We start from the raw sequence: 16,301 nt of genomic DNA on the forward strand, positions 1-16,301 counted from the left end.
CTAGCATTCATTTTTTGCACTCTTAGAGTCGCGAGCCAATAGGATTCATTGTCCTTAGCTTTTCCATTCTTAAGTCTTTCGCTGCATTTACTCACACACATACACATTCATTGCATTGTCTTTTTAGTTAGATTTTCTCTCTGTTATGTTTTGCTTTGAAGCATCTCACCATTTATAAGTATAGGGCAGCTAGATGATGAAGGCTATCACATCACCTTTGGGGATAACGAATGGAAATTTGTAAGGGCTCTTGCATTGTTGCCAAGGGCTCCAAAAGTGATACTTTCTATCCTTTGCATGTATCTAGCATGCATAGTCACCGTAATCGAGTTGCCAAGTGTTTCTTTGTGGCATAGCTGGTTGGGACACATGAGTCAAACTGGAATGAAAGTGCTTGCTTGGGTTATTTGTTGTCTTTGAGGTATGCTGATTTTGAACAATGTGATAATTGTATTTATGGTAAGCATGCTCAAACGTCACATAAAAAATCTCTTCCTCTAAAGTCTTCACCCTTAGAATTGGTACACTTTGATTGCAGACAGAAGGGTCTTCCAACGGAGTGGTTTGCTCATTGCCGCCAGATGATGGGGGTTGGATAGTATATTTGTATTTCAGCTTTGTACATACATAGACCTAGTTGATTCTTTTCTCTACCTTCAGGCACGTTGTCTTTAGGTGGGAGGTTGTTGGGAATGAAGGCTCACCGTGCCTTTTACGGTGTTTGGGTGTGCACGCACCCTTGCACTTGTACTTTATATATATTATCAAAAACCTAAAGTGGTACATTTGTCATTGTACCCACACATTGAGTGTCATGCTCTCACTCTCTACTTTGAACTCTGCACTCACTCCTCTCACTGTGCATATCTCAACTATACTCTGTCTTGATCTTTGCGCGCACACTTGTCTTCAAACATGTGCACCTCACATTTGCACATTTGATTAACACTTTATTGCCGCCAGATGATGGGGGTTGGATAGTATATGTGTATTTCAGCTTTGTACATACATAGACTTAGTTGATTCTTTTCTCTACCTTCAGACACGTTGTCTTTAGGTGGGAGATTGTTGGGAATAAAGGCTCACCGTGCCTTTTACGGTGTTTGGGTGTGCACGCACCCTTGCACTTGTACTTTATATATATTATCAAAAACCTAAAGTGGTACATTCGTCATTGTACCCACACATTGAGTGTCATGCTCTCACTCTCTACTCTGAACTCTGCACTCACTCCTCTCACTGTGCATATCTCAGCTATACTCTGTCTTGATCTTTGCGTGCACACTTGTCTTCAAACATGTGCACCTCACATTTGCACATTTGATTAACACTTTATCAAATGCTAAGCAAAGCATCAAAATTTCACACCGAAAGATACCACTGTTGTGTTTGATGCATAGCTTACACAACTTTGTAGCCACACAATCAAGAGAGAGAGAGAGAGTGTGTGTGTATTTGTGTGTGGTGAAACATTCTCTTCATTAGATGAGAACATGAAAGTAAGAGAAGAAAAGAAAACCCGAAGGTACAAAGTGCCACCAGGCCCACCACCTAAGAGGCTTGTTCACACCCCAAAGCAACTAAAAGGGACATAATGTGCATGTAACAATTGGATGCAAGGATTGAGAGATTTTGTAAGGTGTATACAAGAGGCATGAGTTGCAAAGACTAGTTTGAAATGCCTAGCATTTAGCTATGGAGATGTTCGATAGTAAGAGAGAGAATGCAATAGACTTTGATAGAATGTTCAAAATGCAAGTTTTAAACCACAATCATTAGAGTAAGTGGGTGCCATGAGAGAGATGAAGAACTGCACACTTGATTCATTCTTCATTAACGAGGTGACTTTAAATAGGCAAGGAACATGTCAGTTAGGGCTCTGATCAATGCTTCAAAGATCAGTCCACAATCACCTTTCCACCTCCCTAAAATGGAGGATGCACCACTTGATTCGTTCCACCTCTCGGTGGTTTCTATAGTCCTGTTCTGATTGAAACTCTTCATGGATTATGTCACCGCTTGCATCATTGGCTTAGCATGCTACCATGCTTTAGGACTAAGGTTCTCATGAATCATAAATGAATCCAAATGACCCTGCTCCACTCTTGCAGTCTCAACAAGCAAAGCGTAATAGCTATATACCAATTTGTACTGAAGTGTGGACAAATATGCTGGATGTGCAAGACAGCAAAGATAACTGGATTTCAGTCTTGATGGGCAGCAACTAGGTGTGATGTGGCAGACAGCAGCCAAGACAGGGTGCTGATGAACAGGGCACGAACTCTCCTCAGATCTGCTGTGCTAACTGCTGCGTATCCTCCAAGGAAAGACCCTCAATCTGCAACTCACAGACAGTGGTTGTCCTCTCCAAACATGTCAGAGGCTGATTGCTGCCGCTTAACTGCAGGATGGAGGATGGGAATGGAGCTACTCAGGAGTGCTTTACTGGATTGGGCAGTAGAGCAGGAGGTCATGTTAGTGCTCCATTATTCTGGTTCAGTTCCACCTCTTTGTTCACTGATTTGTCCTAGCATCGATACATATAAACCTACATGTTCTGAAGCAAACAATTTTATGGCATAGAAGATTTCTTCCTTTCTTTGGTTTAATTACACCCCAAATGTGTTTTGCAATGTTTCGGGTTTGCTTGAAGTGTGGTTTAGGGAAAACAGTTTTTGAGTAAGTGGTTTGATTTGCAGGGGGGATCAAATGCTGGCCATACTATATACAATAATGAGGGAAAGAAGTTTGCTCTTCATCTTATACCATCAGGAATACTAAATGAGAACACTGTGTGTGTAATTGGCAATGGAGTTGTTGCTCATTTACCGACCTTCTTCGATGAGGTAGACAGGCTTGAGTCCAGCGGTATTAATTGCAAAGGAAGACTTCTGATTTCTGATCGTGCCCATCTGCTGTTTGATTTGCATCAAACAATTGATGGCTTACGGGAAGCTGAACTTGAAGGGTCTATGATTGGAACAACCAAGCGCGGAATCGGACCATGCTATGCAAGCAAAGCTATCCGGAATGGTGTGAGAGTGACCGACCTAAGGCATATGGACACTTTTAGGGAAAAGTTGGCTTTACTTCACTGGGATGCATCATCTCGGTTCAAAGGCTTTGAATATGATGAGAAATTGATTAACAAAGAGGTAGATAGATACAAGAAATTTGCTGAACGCCTGGAGCCTTTCATCACAGATACTGTACAATATGTCAACGATGCTTACCGAAATGAGAAGAGAGTGTTGGTAGAGGGTGGTCAGGCCACCATGCTGGATGTGGATTTTGGCACTTACCCTTTTGTGACTTCATCAAATCCATCGGCGGGTGGAATTTGCACAGGGCTAGGCATTGCCCCTAGAGTTATTGGGGATATAGTTGGTGTGGTATGTGTTTCTTTGGAATTGATTATGGTGCTGGACTTCTATGGAAATGCAAATCCATTATGAGCTAGGTAGATTTTTAGCCTGAATGTGCAATTGAACTGTAGGTAAAAGCGTACTCCACAAGGGTGGGGCAAGGACCTTACCCTACTGAATTATTTGGGGAACTTGGGGAGACAATCCGAGCTGCTGGTTACGAGTATGGCACTACTACAGGAAGACCTCGCCGCTGCGGATGGCTTGACATTGTTGCGCTGAAGTTTTCCAGCCAGATTAATGGGTTTTCATGCCTGAACATGACTAAGTTGGATGTTCTATCAAGTCTGCAATCCCTGAAGCTTGGAGTAGGGTACTGTGTCAAGGATGGGAAAGTCCTGCCTTCTTTTCCTGCTGATTTGCAGGTTCTTGGAGATGTTAAGGTATGCAATCCCCCTTCTTTCTCTCTCTTTTTTCCGTACAAGGTAATTGTATTAATTACAAAATAGTACTCTCTCTCTCTCTCACATAAAGAGTTGCATCATGTGAGTACTCTCTCTCTCTCTCTCACATAAAGAGTTGCATCATGTGAGCATGCACACATAAGTACTGCATGAGCAAAAACACACAGTATTCCAGGAGACAGTGGCTCTGGAGTACACTTGGAGTCTGGTGAGCTCTCTTGTTGTTTGTACTTGGATAATAGCTGCATAGACATGTTTTATGTTCGTGGTGCATGTAATTGGCTTGTTAAGGTTTATGTATTATGTGTCTGAACTCACAGGTTGTGTATGAAGAACTTCCAGGATGGCAAGTTGATATTTCTTCAGTGAGAAAGTATAAAGACCTACCTGCAGCTGCAAGGCTCTATGTCGAAAAAGTAGAGTCACTTATTGGGATACCTGTTCGCTTCATTGGTGTTGGACCTGGACGTGATGCAATGATTGTCAAGGACTAGCGAGAGCAGTGATTTTAAGCAGATTGCATTTATTGTTGTGCCAAAATGATTGATGGTTTAATAATGAATGTCCTCATTTGAGACTGCAATGTGCTGAGAATGTTCAGGATTTTTCGTAACCTGAAGTTTTTTGGCCTGTCTCTATAATCACACTAATCCTTCTGACAAGTTAGCTTGAGGGATTGAAAATCACCAACTATGTAACAATGAAAATCCTCTGCAAGCTGCACTCACTGGCATCAAAGCATTTAGACATGGCAGTGAGATGTCTTTTATCTCTGTTCCAAGCATGCAGATTTTTATCTTATTTAGAAGTGAACTTTATTGAAAGATCCTTTCTAAGCATACATCTACGTAAAGTGCTAATACAAAGTAAATACAACATATACGTGTCATTGAGTCTCTAAAGCAACCCTTGTGAACTTGTTGCAATGTTATAATGAATAGTAACCACAAGCAATCAAACCTACAAAGTATGGCATAATAAAAAAGATATGGATATTGAACACCTTCTTGTTGATAAACTATGCACTACTTTGTCTACTTCTAACTACAACCAAAACTAAAAAGGTCACATGTTGAAATTTATATGAGTAGACTCAAAACTTGGTGAACTTTATAGTTTTGAATATAAGTAGATTGAAAACTTGTTGAACAGTAGTTTGGATTCCTTTTCTCGAGATGTTCCATTTAAGTATTAACAAGAATATAGCATGGTTACTTTTTCACTTGACTTATCATAAAGGGTATCCTATGCAATATGCTTTAAGCCACAAGTGTGTGTGTGTGTGTGTCTATTATGGTGTGGTTCCTTACGTTGAAGCTTGTAGTAATAAAGTACTCTTTGATGGTGTGATGGAGTAGTAGTTAATAAGTTTGCCATATCTCTTCTCTTTCTCTCTCTCTCTCTATATATATATATGTGTGTGTGTGTGTGTGTGTGTGTGTGTACAAATAATACGTCACAATAGTAGGTGGTACATGTGTTACATGCATTCATACAACAATACTCGGGAATAAGCCATATTGATGTATATTGTAGGTGTCAATAACCTATCATAGTTGTCATCCAAGTTCACTCATATTATGGATTACCTTATTGGAATCCATGATTGTTACTAGCTCCTATAGTTGTAGCCAAGTGGTTTCAGCAACTTTCTTGCAATGGATTGGATAGCTAACCAGTGATTAGAGAACACTCAATATTTTCCTTCATTAAGGGGATATTTGTACCATTTTTGTATAGTGTCTAGGTGTCATAAGATGGCAAAATGTATCTCATATGTCTAAGCGAATAAATGTAAATTTTACTATTGGCTTCTCTTAGGTTCATAGTTGTACACTGGTTAGTATTCAAGCATTCATGCTTATGTAACATATGTGAAGTGCAATATATATCTAATCCTTGTTACGGGCAAGTCGTGCACATTTCTAGGCTTAGGCAAGGTTGGCTACGTATCTAAACCAAATGCAACAAATAACACATGCATAGTTGTGCTTATATCGCAACCAAACAAGTACTTGAACACACATTGTGTCAAGAAGGGTTGAGTATATTTGTTCAAAGAGTCGTAGTAATGGATTATGTGCTCGTGTTGGTGGGAGCATGTGTTTAAGATGGAAGAAAACATATTGTGTGTGTGTGACTAGTAGAACAAATGTTGGTAAATTGATAAGAAAACATTGTTGGGTGTAGGCGCATGTGTCTAGCCGCTCGTGTATTAGTTACATTAAAAGTACTCGTATACTTGCATACCTTTACACTACAGGTGGTAGGTGTTCATCACAGTCACTTTATTCTTTACTTTTTCAGAGACATTTGAATACAAGGAAGGCAAGCCATTTTTTGTGATTGTTAAAAGTTTTCACATCTCTCTTTCTCTCTCTTACTCTTGTTCTTTTCACCATAGCTCTTGCTTTCACTCCATGCTTTCACTTCAGGATTCACTCTCTTCAATTGGTATTAGAGTCAACTTGCATGAGAGCTTGAGCTCGACTCAACATTGTATTAGCTTGTGGAAAAAAGCTTTAGTTCATAGTTTCAATGGTAGCCATGGATTCTTTACCCCGAGTTATGCATTGAGCTCTATTGTCTTCTTCCTCCCCTTTACAACTTGTTTGACGGCATCACTCAGTTTGTTTGAGCAACTTAGAGTGTTCTTAAGGCCTCAATACTCGTAGCAAGAGCAGTAATGTGAATTGCGCATGTTGTTGGTGCTTACTCCTTGACAGTTTCGCCTCCATCCTCCAACTCTTGGTACTCCTCCTAGCTCTTGGTAAGCTTTGGAATATTTCTTGATATGTTTGGCATGAGTTTGGGCATTAGTTGGAGCTCTTGGGATCAGCTAATTGATTCACAATTTGTGACGGTTTGCTGTCATACAATTCAGGACAATGTTTTATTCATTATATGGAGTCACTTATGCTTTTTAGGATGTCTATTTGATACTGGATCTTTTGGGGATGTTATGCCAATGTATTGGAATGCTATGGGATTGATTTAAGCACTCTTTTACTCAATTTTACAGAGTTTCTTTTTACTATTGTAATAACGAGGGTTGAAGCTCAGTTAATTAGTAAAATACATGCCTATTGCTCTCGGGTACTTATCGACTACTTGGGTGATGTACTGATGCTTATAGTTCATGTTATATGCTTGGTTATGCTCTCAGATTGCTTTGGAGTTGATATTGGAGTTGTGAATCTTGACATTGATTGTCACTCATTGTTATGTATAGTTATTTAATGCTCTAGTAAGAGCTTTGTAAGTTACTTGGATCGGATGCTCCTTGATATACGCTACTCGGATCTTGGATGTATGGATGCCTTTTGCATGATGTTTTGAGCTTTGTTTTCTTGTTAGACATTCGACTTTTGTTCCATTGGGAGCCATTTCTTGACATTTTGATATTACATTGAGCATTTGGTTATATAGTTGAGCTTGAAGATCTTACATTGAGACTGTGGGACGTGGTGAGATGTATATGCTCTTGTCATGCTTTATGAACGTAGTTGATGCTTAGAGGACTTATCTAACATTAATTTTGGACCAATACCTATCTCTATTGGTATGTTGATACACATAGTAGTACAAAAGGTATCCCATGATTCAGGCAGTGTAACTAAGAGGAACAAGGAAAAACGAGTGCTCTTAAATTCAATCCCCTGTGAAGACAAATGATTGATAATGGAACGAAACTCATTTAAGTGAGCTAACATAGAATTTCCCTCTTTCATGCAAAGGTCCATGAGTTGCTTCAACCGCAATACATCTAAGAAGTGGGGCTCTGCTTGTCATAGACATTGCGAATCTTTTTCCATAATTCCCATGCGATGGAGGCAACATAATAGAATACCTACTTAGAGAGGGATAATATGATGGTGGACTTACATAAGTCATCTAATTTAGCCCAATCCTCTACATCAATAAGTTAGAGGTTAACACCCTTATGTTTCAAAGGCCTAACTTGCATTTTCTATACTAAAACTTGCCAGATTTGGGCCTTCTATTAGCTGTAGTTGGTGCCATTCAACTTATCAATATTAAAGATAGCAATATCAGTCAAGCCACTAGCCATAATGAAAGCAAACAAGTGCACAAACTATCAAAGAAGGTTGTTACAATTACTACAAACATCCCTAAAACCACTACCAAATCGAGCTGAAAACAAGGGATATTGACCAAGTAATGAATTGCCACAATACTCAATGCAAAGAACTGTCAGATGAATGTGACTGCTTGGATAAATAGTGCAATAAACTGCAATTACAGCATATTGATGATGAAGTACATCAATACGAAATCAATGCCAAAGGTGGGCAAGCATTGATACAAGACAAAAGGGTGCACTATTTACTAAAGAGGTTAACAAAAAAAGATTGATGCTTCCCACACCTCTCATGCTTTGACAGTTAAGAGCCAATAATGGTGGGTGGTAATGACCGCCGTGGGGGAGAGACTCTCAACAGTCTTGCTCTCAATCACGTGGATAGTTTCGTAGTAAAGGTGATCGTCACTTTTTGGGAGAGGGCCATGTAGTTAGCGTATGACTCATTGTAGAAAAATCATACGTGGGATTTGATTCCTTTACCTAGTGGAAAGCGTGCTTTGCCATGCAAGTGGGTGTATAAGTCGAAAAGTACTCCTGGATGCCCCAAGCCAAGATACAAGGTTAGATTGGTTGCTAAGGGCTTCAAGAATGAACATAGTGTGGACTTTGATGATGTCTTTTCTCGTGTTGTGAAGATGACTACCCTATGCTTAGTACTGGCTTTGGTTGCTCAATTTGACATTGATGATTAATGTTAAGATGGCTTTTCTTTATGGATACTTGCATGATGAGATTTACATGGAGCAACCTAAGGGCCTTGCAGAATATGATAGGGAACACCTGGTGTACAGATTGAGGAAGAGTCTTTATGGCCTTAAGCAGGCACCTAGGGAATGGTACCACAAGTTTAATACATTTATACATTCATAAGGATATTCACGTAGTGATATGGATTTATCTTTATACAGGAAGAAGGCTTGTGATGGCAACCTCATGATTTTGATCCTCTATGTGGATGATATGTTGATTGTTGGGAGTACTCATGTGATGAGCTGGATGCCTTGAAAGGTTACCTGAAAAAGAGCTTTGAGATGAATGACACTGGATAGGCCTCACATATTCTTGGAATGTGCATTACGTGCGATCACTTTAAGGGGCTCCTCTACTTATCACATAAGAAGTACATTCAGAAGGTCTTTGAGGGGTTTCATTTGCAGGATGTTAAGCCTATTGGCTATCCTTTACCTTCTCATGTGAAGGTTAGTTAGACTGATTTTCTATAGTCTAATGAGCAGAAGGCTGAGATGTCCAAGATCCCTTATGCATCCGCAATGGATAGTTTAATGTATGCCATGATAGCCACTTGTCCTACCATGACATTTGCAATGGGAGTTGTGGCACGCTATATGGCTACACTTGGCAGATGGCATTGGGATACCACCAAGGGTATCATGAGGTACCTGAAGGGTATAACAACTATGTGCATATGTTATGGTAGCTAGGATATAGGAGTTGTGGGATACACTGACTTTGATAATGCAAGACATGCAGACAATAGAAAGTCCACCTTTGGCTGTGTCTTCACCTTTGTTGGAGGTGCTGTTTCTTTTGGGATGTCCAAGGTGTAGAAATGCACGACCATATCTACTACACAGAGGCAGAGTATGTTGCAGCCACCACTGAGGCTTGTAAGGAGGCTCTCTGGTGTTAGCCCGTCTGGATATTACTGATTGGTTCCTACACTACATCCAGATTCTATGAGTGCTATTTAGTTGGCCAATAATCTAATCTTTCATGCAAAGATGAAGCACATTGAGGTGCATTACCACTTTATTCGAGAGGTCATTGAGGACATTTCCATTGAGCTTGTCAAGTTCTCAACTTATCAAAATCCTACAAATCTGCTCACTAAAAGTCCCTCAGCGGAGCATTTTTTCTTCCTTAGAAAGTTGATGGGCATTGGATGAGATGACGTCTTTCCTCATCATGTTGTACTTACACACATTTGTACTTTGTCACTTTTTTATTATTCTCTTCTCACTAGGGACACATTTCTCTTTAAATGGGAGGTTGTTGGGGGTAAAGATACCTGTGCCTAACTACACGTGTATTAATTACATTGATAGTACCTGCATATCTACACACTTGTACACTGCAAGTGCCTATACAACCCAAAAAGGAAGACAAAGGAAGCCCAAGTTGGAAATGAAAGACCGCCCTGGAGGCGAGAATGACGGAAAAGAAGGCAAGCTTAGAAAAAATGTAAGAAGTGCACAACAATGAGTGCACCGAATATTCTAGCAAGGGTGCATCGAATATTCTAGCAAGGCGCACTGAAGATTCTAGCAAAGAAAGTGGAGGGCACAATGCAATTCATTTTGTAAAAGAGCGCCAAGCTCCCTCCTATGCAAATTGTTGTAGAAGGGCACGAACAAAAGAACAATGAGAAGAAGAAAGACATTAGGAAAGAAGACCTTGGCTAAAACGACTGGTCATGTAAAAAAGGGGTTGGGGGCCCAAGGGGATGAGGGCATGTATAAAAGTCAAAAAAAGAATAAAGCTAATTCTTGATGTGTGGCAAAAGTGGCTCTTCCTTGCTCGTGCTTGTGCTTGTGTTTGAGAGAGGGAGTGTGAGAGTGTGAGGGTGAGGAACTATGATGGAGAAGCTCTCCATCTTCTCCTCTTTTCTTCTCTTCTATTCTCTTCTCTTGTTTCGTGTGTGCGGCTATGGAGGATGGAGCTTGGAGGTAGAGGATTGAGCTTGCTTGAGCTTGCATCTCGGATCGTGGAGCTATCGGAGTGCTTGAGGGAGGAGGCTACTCAATCGGGCATCAATGTAAGCTCGCTACACTCGTAGGGTTGAAAGAGCATATGGCCATGTGAGAGGTAGCCATAGCATTTGGCTTAAAACACTTGAAACAATAAGCGGTCTGTGGGTCTTCGCAATCAAGTGTGAGCTCCCACATTTTGGTTCCATTGTCGGGACCAACGAATTTAAGGTTGCGTTCTTGCGTGCTTCAAATCGGGCGACGAAGTAGGAGTTCAACTTCGAAATGACACTTGGTTTTAAGTAGGAAGCAAGGGAGTCAGAGGCCATTTAATCTATTTTGCAGATTATTTAGGTGTAAGAAGCTTTCTGTGCATTGTTAGAAAAGGAGTTGTGTGTTTTGTATCAGATTTGAGGTGCTAAGGTTGGAGAAATAAGGAAAAAGATAACTCTATGGGGGTTAACCAGGGAACAAGGAAACATGGGAAGAAAGAAAGCGGATTTTTGCATATCTAGGGAGAAAAATAGAGGTAATGGGAGAAGGGGAAACCACAAAAGGGGATACAAGGAAGAGGATGATTTGGATGACGAGTACGAAGACTGCTATTCTCTCAGTAGAGAGAGCAAAGAAAAATCAACACAATAGATTATGACATTGATAGACACATAATTGAGAAAATACAACCTCGATGAACTGAAAGGGGTAGATCCGAGTGTAGTGACTCATAATATTTCCATGACACCAGATGCAACGCCAGTCAAGTAGCGACCATATCTGATGAATCCCAAGCATGCTCATGTAGTTAATGAGAGGAGATAGACAAGCTGTGCACACGGATTGGGTTTCGCCCATCGTAATCGTCTTGAAAAAGAATGAAAAATCAAAGTGTGCGTCAATTATAAGAAAGTCAACATTGCTAACGAAGAGAGACAACTGTCCACTACCGTATAGTGAGCATATGCTGGAGAGAGTGGTTCGCAAAGAAGCCTACAGTTTCCTAGATGGCTTCTCAAGTTACAATCAGGTGCAAGTGCATCCTGATGATAGGCATAAGATTGCGTTCACTATTGAGTGGGGGGTCTTTGCCTACATAGTCATGCCCTTCGGGCTGATGAATGTACCGGCCATATTCCAATGGCTCATATGTGCCATCTTCAAGGACATGCTTAGGAACGAGCTAGAAGTGTTCGTTGATGATTCGTGCATTTACTCAAGTTGGAGGAAACACCTAGACAAACTCCACGTAGTCTTTGAACGATGCAGATTGTATCGTCTCTCATTGAACCCCCTTAAGTACCAGTTATTCTGGGTAAAACATGGATGCATCTTAGGGCATGTGGTGTCCAAGAATGGCATTGCCACCAACTTCTCAAAAGTCAAGGTTATTGTTGATCTTCCACCACCAACCGACTACAAGGGAGTTCAGTGCTTTCATAGGACATACAAGGTACTATCGACGATTTGTGTTGAACTATGCACTAATCGCACTCTACAAATTGTTGATAGTATTTGAATGGATCAAGGAATGCCAATGCGCATATGAAGAGTTAAAGAAGGTTCTGACAACCACGCCAATCCCCTAAGAGCCCCAGACTGGACCATAACCTTCCATGTATATATTGACGCCTCGAAGTTTGCCATGGGAGTTGTTTTGTGTCAATCTGGTGAACACAACCTAGACTATCCAGTGAGATTTGCTAGCAAACAACTCACAGATACCGAGATGAACTATTCCACAACTGAGAGAGAAGGGCTACCCATGGTGTTTGCTGTGAAGAAATTTCGGCATTATCTTTTAGCTATGCCTTTCACTTTCTTTGTAGACCATCAAGCTCTGTTGTATCTCGTAAAAAAACCTTGCGCTATTGGATGCATAGCCAAGTGGCTACTACTTTTGCTAGAATTCGACTTCTCCATGGTTGTACATAGAGGAAAGCAGCACTTCATGGCCAATCACATGTCCCGCATATCCACAGGAGAAGCCACTGGATAGGGTATCATAGGTGACTTACCAGACACACATCTTTTGAACTTGTCTAGCAAGAAGGATTTATTTAGAGCCAACTTGATGCCATACTATTGGTGGGTAGATGACATAGTCCAAGTGCTAGAGCATGGACTACTTGAAAGACCTATTGAGAGAAGGCCTAGCTTAGGCAACTTATCCTCAAGATACAACCCTATCAATTGATAGAGCTGATCAGCTCTATAGATTAGGGAAAGATGGCTTGCTACGATAATGTGTGTGTGAATATGAGGTGCATGACATACTTGCGGAGGCACACGACAGAATCACTGGAGGACACTTTAGTAGTGGAGACACGACGATGCACAAGGTGTTGTAGTCTCAACTGTGGTGGCCCACGCTTTTCTGTGATGTAGCACAATTTGTGAAGCACTGTGATGAGTGCCAACGGACCGAGGTCTCTGTTTGCAACAAGGATAGGATGGAGTTAACCCCAAATCATTGCAAAGAAACCATTCGAAAACTGGGGGATTGACTTCATTGGGCCGATCAGTCCTGCAGCATAGTACTCACAAAGCCAAGTATATCATAGTCACCATAGACTATCTCACAAAGTGGGTAGAAGCACAAGGCACTAGAAAAAATGACGCTAGAACTATGGCCCAAGTTCCTTTGGGAGCAGGTGATCTCACAATTTGGTTGCCCCATTGAACTAGTTAGTGACCAAGGCACACACTTCATCAATGAAGTGATTGCCCACCTCCTGTCTACCTTCCTGATCATCCATAGGAAATCTTCACCCTACTACCCTCAAGCAAACGGCTTGGATGAATCCACAAATAAGATCTTAGTGAACGTCCTAACCAAGGTAGTCATTACTTCGCGTAGTGACTGGGACAACAAGCTGATGGTAGCCTTATGGGCCTATCGAATAGCCTATAAAACAGATGTGGGGCAGACTCCCTTTAAGCTGACCTATGGCACTGAAGCCATTTTACCAGTGAAATTATTTGTCCCTAGCCTAAGAGTAGTTGAAGAGAGATGGGATGGAAAGGAGGCATGGATGGAATGCTTAGTTGAGTTAGAATGCCTATTGGAGATTTGGACTTCTGGCTACCCATGTGCTAATTTGCGAAAAGGCACGACGTAAGAGCTAGTTTGACAAGCATGTCAAGCAGTGAGTCTTCAACCAGGGTAACCTAATATTGTTATATTTAGTGAAAGGCCATAAACACAAGATGAAGTTTAGGGGACTAGGGACTTTCAGAGTCCGCATCATCAGTCAAATCGGCAATGTAGAGCTCGAGACCCTAGACGGAGAGGGCATAGACTTCTTCAATAGTATCCGCATAAAGAAGTACTACCCTCCCACACATCCACTACATGAGCCTCTGATGATGCTAGAATCCCCTGTGAATGTATGAGTTGCCACAATTATAGATATTGTGGACGCAGATGAGGACGCACCAGGGGGGGGGAATGAAGTTGATGTCTTAGTGTCACGATTGAACATATACTTCAGAGTCTCGAGATTGCCACCCAAGTGCCAATTAATATTGAATTATCTAAGCTTCTCATCATTTGTTTGCCTAGAAATTATATCTGAATATGGAGTACATTGGAAGATCCAAGAGAGAACATTATGGATCTTCTTAGGCACTTTGATTGTTAGGAGTACCAAATGTCCTTTTTTGATTGCACACTAAATGGTCAAACAAGCATGCTATCTTTCATATAGGCCATGGCATAATTCGTCAATGTAAGAGACACCCTCTTCAACTTGCATCCCTTTATAATTTGTCATCTATCAATGTTGATAACAAACTCCAAGGTTGAAACCTACGAATTATAGTTGGAACAAAGTAGAAACAAGCATACTATCTTTCATATAGGCCATGGAATAATTCATCAATGTAAGAGCCACTCTCTCCAACTTGCATCCCTTTACAATTTGTCATCTATCAAGGTTGATAAACAAACTTGAAGGTTGAAACCTAGGAATTATAGTTGGCACAAACTTTGAGTGTACTATATTGATGTCATATTAGGACAAGTCAATACCTTTCGAGCATCGTGCCTTCTAGAAATGAGCCATGGCACGTTGCAACTTAACCAAGTCTAAAAAAATATTGTTAAATTTATCATAGTCATAAGAAATCTTTGCCTTAAAACCCATGGGAGTTTTCTTGCACCTTTGAAACTTTGTTTCTACAATATTCTTATTCTTCTCCATTTGCTCCAAAAATGATTTTAGTGAAGCATCCTCTTCCTTCAAGGTTCAATTTTTTTGTGTGTCCTCTATCATCTCTTATCCCTTGTCTTTACATTGCTTTAGTTCTTCCTCAAGCTTCTACACTTTGATTTCTTGATCTTGTGGCTTTTTGCAACACACCTTTTTAGCCTAGTGCTAGGGTCATTAGGATACAAGGAACCAACTACCCAAATATCAATGTTTTTATTTCTCTCTAAAAAATATTGAAATTTTTTTTAATATCTAAGCCACACTTGCTATAAGCGGACTTTGTAATAACATACTCTTTATCTACATGAACATGCAAATCCACCTTCCTCTTACAATTGCTTATGTCTCTAAGTGGTTGCATTAGAAAATGTAAGGTAGAAGGGAAAAAAATTGAAAAAAAAATAAATACAAGTTATTGATGTGGTACTTGTGGAAGATTGGTGGTCCCATTGTGGACGACTAACTAATTTGGGGTACATTTAACATGAAAAAATGTATAAAAAATAAGTATTTCAACTTGCAATATGATTGGGTACCTTTCAAAAAAAATCCATTAAAAAAAATAAAAGTCATCTTATGGGGCAAGTTGTTGATGTGGCACTTTTGGAAGAGTGGTGGTGCAATCTTGGAGGATGAAAAAGACTAGTTAGTAGGGTGAAAAGAAAGGGAGATCCCTCTCCTTTCTAGATAGGGTCCACCACAATAAGTAATTGGAGCCTAGTAATGTAGGGGGGCTAGGGGACAAAAAGGCATGTAATGATAACCATTAAAGACAGACTAGTCCAATATTAAGGATTTCTAATTAATTTCTTACGAGGTCCTTTTTGATTTCATATTTCCTTTAATGTGCATAGAGGGATCATAACAATAAAGGGGAGAAGAGGCTACCTCTCAACTTAATGAGTTGGATAGGACTACATTACGGATTCCTATAGAAGGCAAGCAGATCAAGCTCTTTATGAGTGTGAATCTGACATATATGAGGTGGAGGATCTAGAGATGGCCACTCATGATAGTATTGATAATGAGGTTGAAATAGAGGATGGAAATGAAGACTCTGAACATGTGGATGACTAAATGTTGGCACATCCAAAGGATGCACAAGTTTGGAGGGGGTGGATGTTGTGACATTGCACGTTCACTCTTGAAAAATATTTCAAGGAGCATGTTTATTGGAATAATAAAGTTAGTGTCACTTCTATATGTTTTGGTTTGTTTAGCATGATAGTTGTACTTGAATACACTATAGGACACGTGGTGTTGATCTTCTTGAGAATTGGGAAGAGTTATGTAAGTCAAGCAAGACAGAGTTTGGGAAGTCATATTGGTGTGAGAGTTGGAATAATGAGTTGAGTTGTGACTAAATGAAGAGTGTGAAGGGGAATGAAGTGTGTGGTGCAAGAGGAGGAGGCAATGTATTTTTTGTGCAAACTAGGGCTGATTGGTCTACT

The 16,301-nt window shown here is 40.4% G+C and overlaps 1 protein-coding gene across 1 annotated transcript in view; it reads left to right on the forward strand.

Moving 5' to 3' along the window:
* The window catches only part of LOC148009083 (adenylosuccinate synthetase, chloroplastic-like), a 35,608-nt gene extending 30,907 nt beyond the window's left edge, over nt 1-4,701 (forward strand). Inside the window, exons 2-4 of the mRNA XM_087673834.1 lie at nt 2,700-3,392; nt 3,497-3,808; nt 4,150-4,701. Of these exons, the coding sequence (XP_087529960.1) occupies nt 2,700-3,392; nt 3,497-3,808; nt 4,150-4,323 (1,179 nt within the window). The 3' untranslated portion in view covers nt 4,324-4,701. The remainder of the gene's footprint in view (nt 1-2,699; nt 3,393-3,496; nt 3,809-4,149) is intronic.
* The last annotated feature ends 11,600 nt before the right edge of the window (nt 4,702-16,301 follow it).

The sequence above is a fragment of the Lygodium microphyllum genome, unplaced genomic scaffold (assembly GCF_053477565.2).
Source record: "Lygodium microphyllum isolate KBCC unplaced genomic scaffold, Lygodium_microphyllum_v1.1.10 scaffold_41, whole genome shotgun sequence".
Classification (NCBI taxonomy): domain Eukaryota; kingdom Viridiplantae; phylum Streptophyta; class Polypodiopsida; order Schizaeales; family Lygodiaceae; genus Lygodium; species Lygodium microphyllum.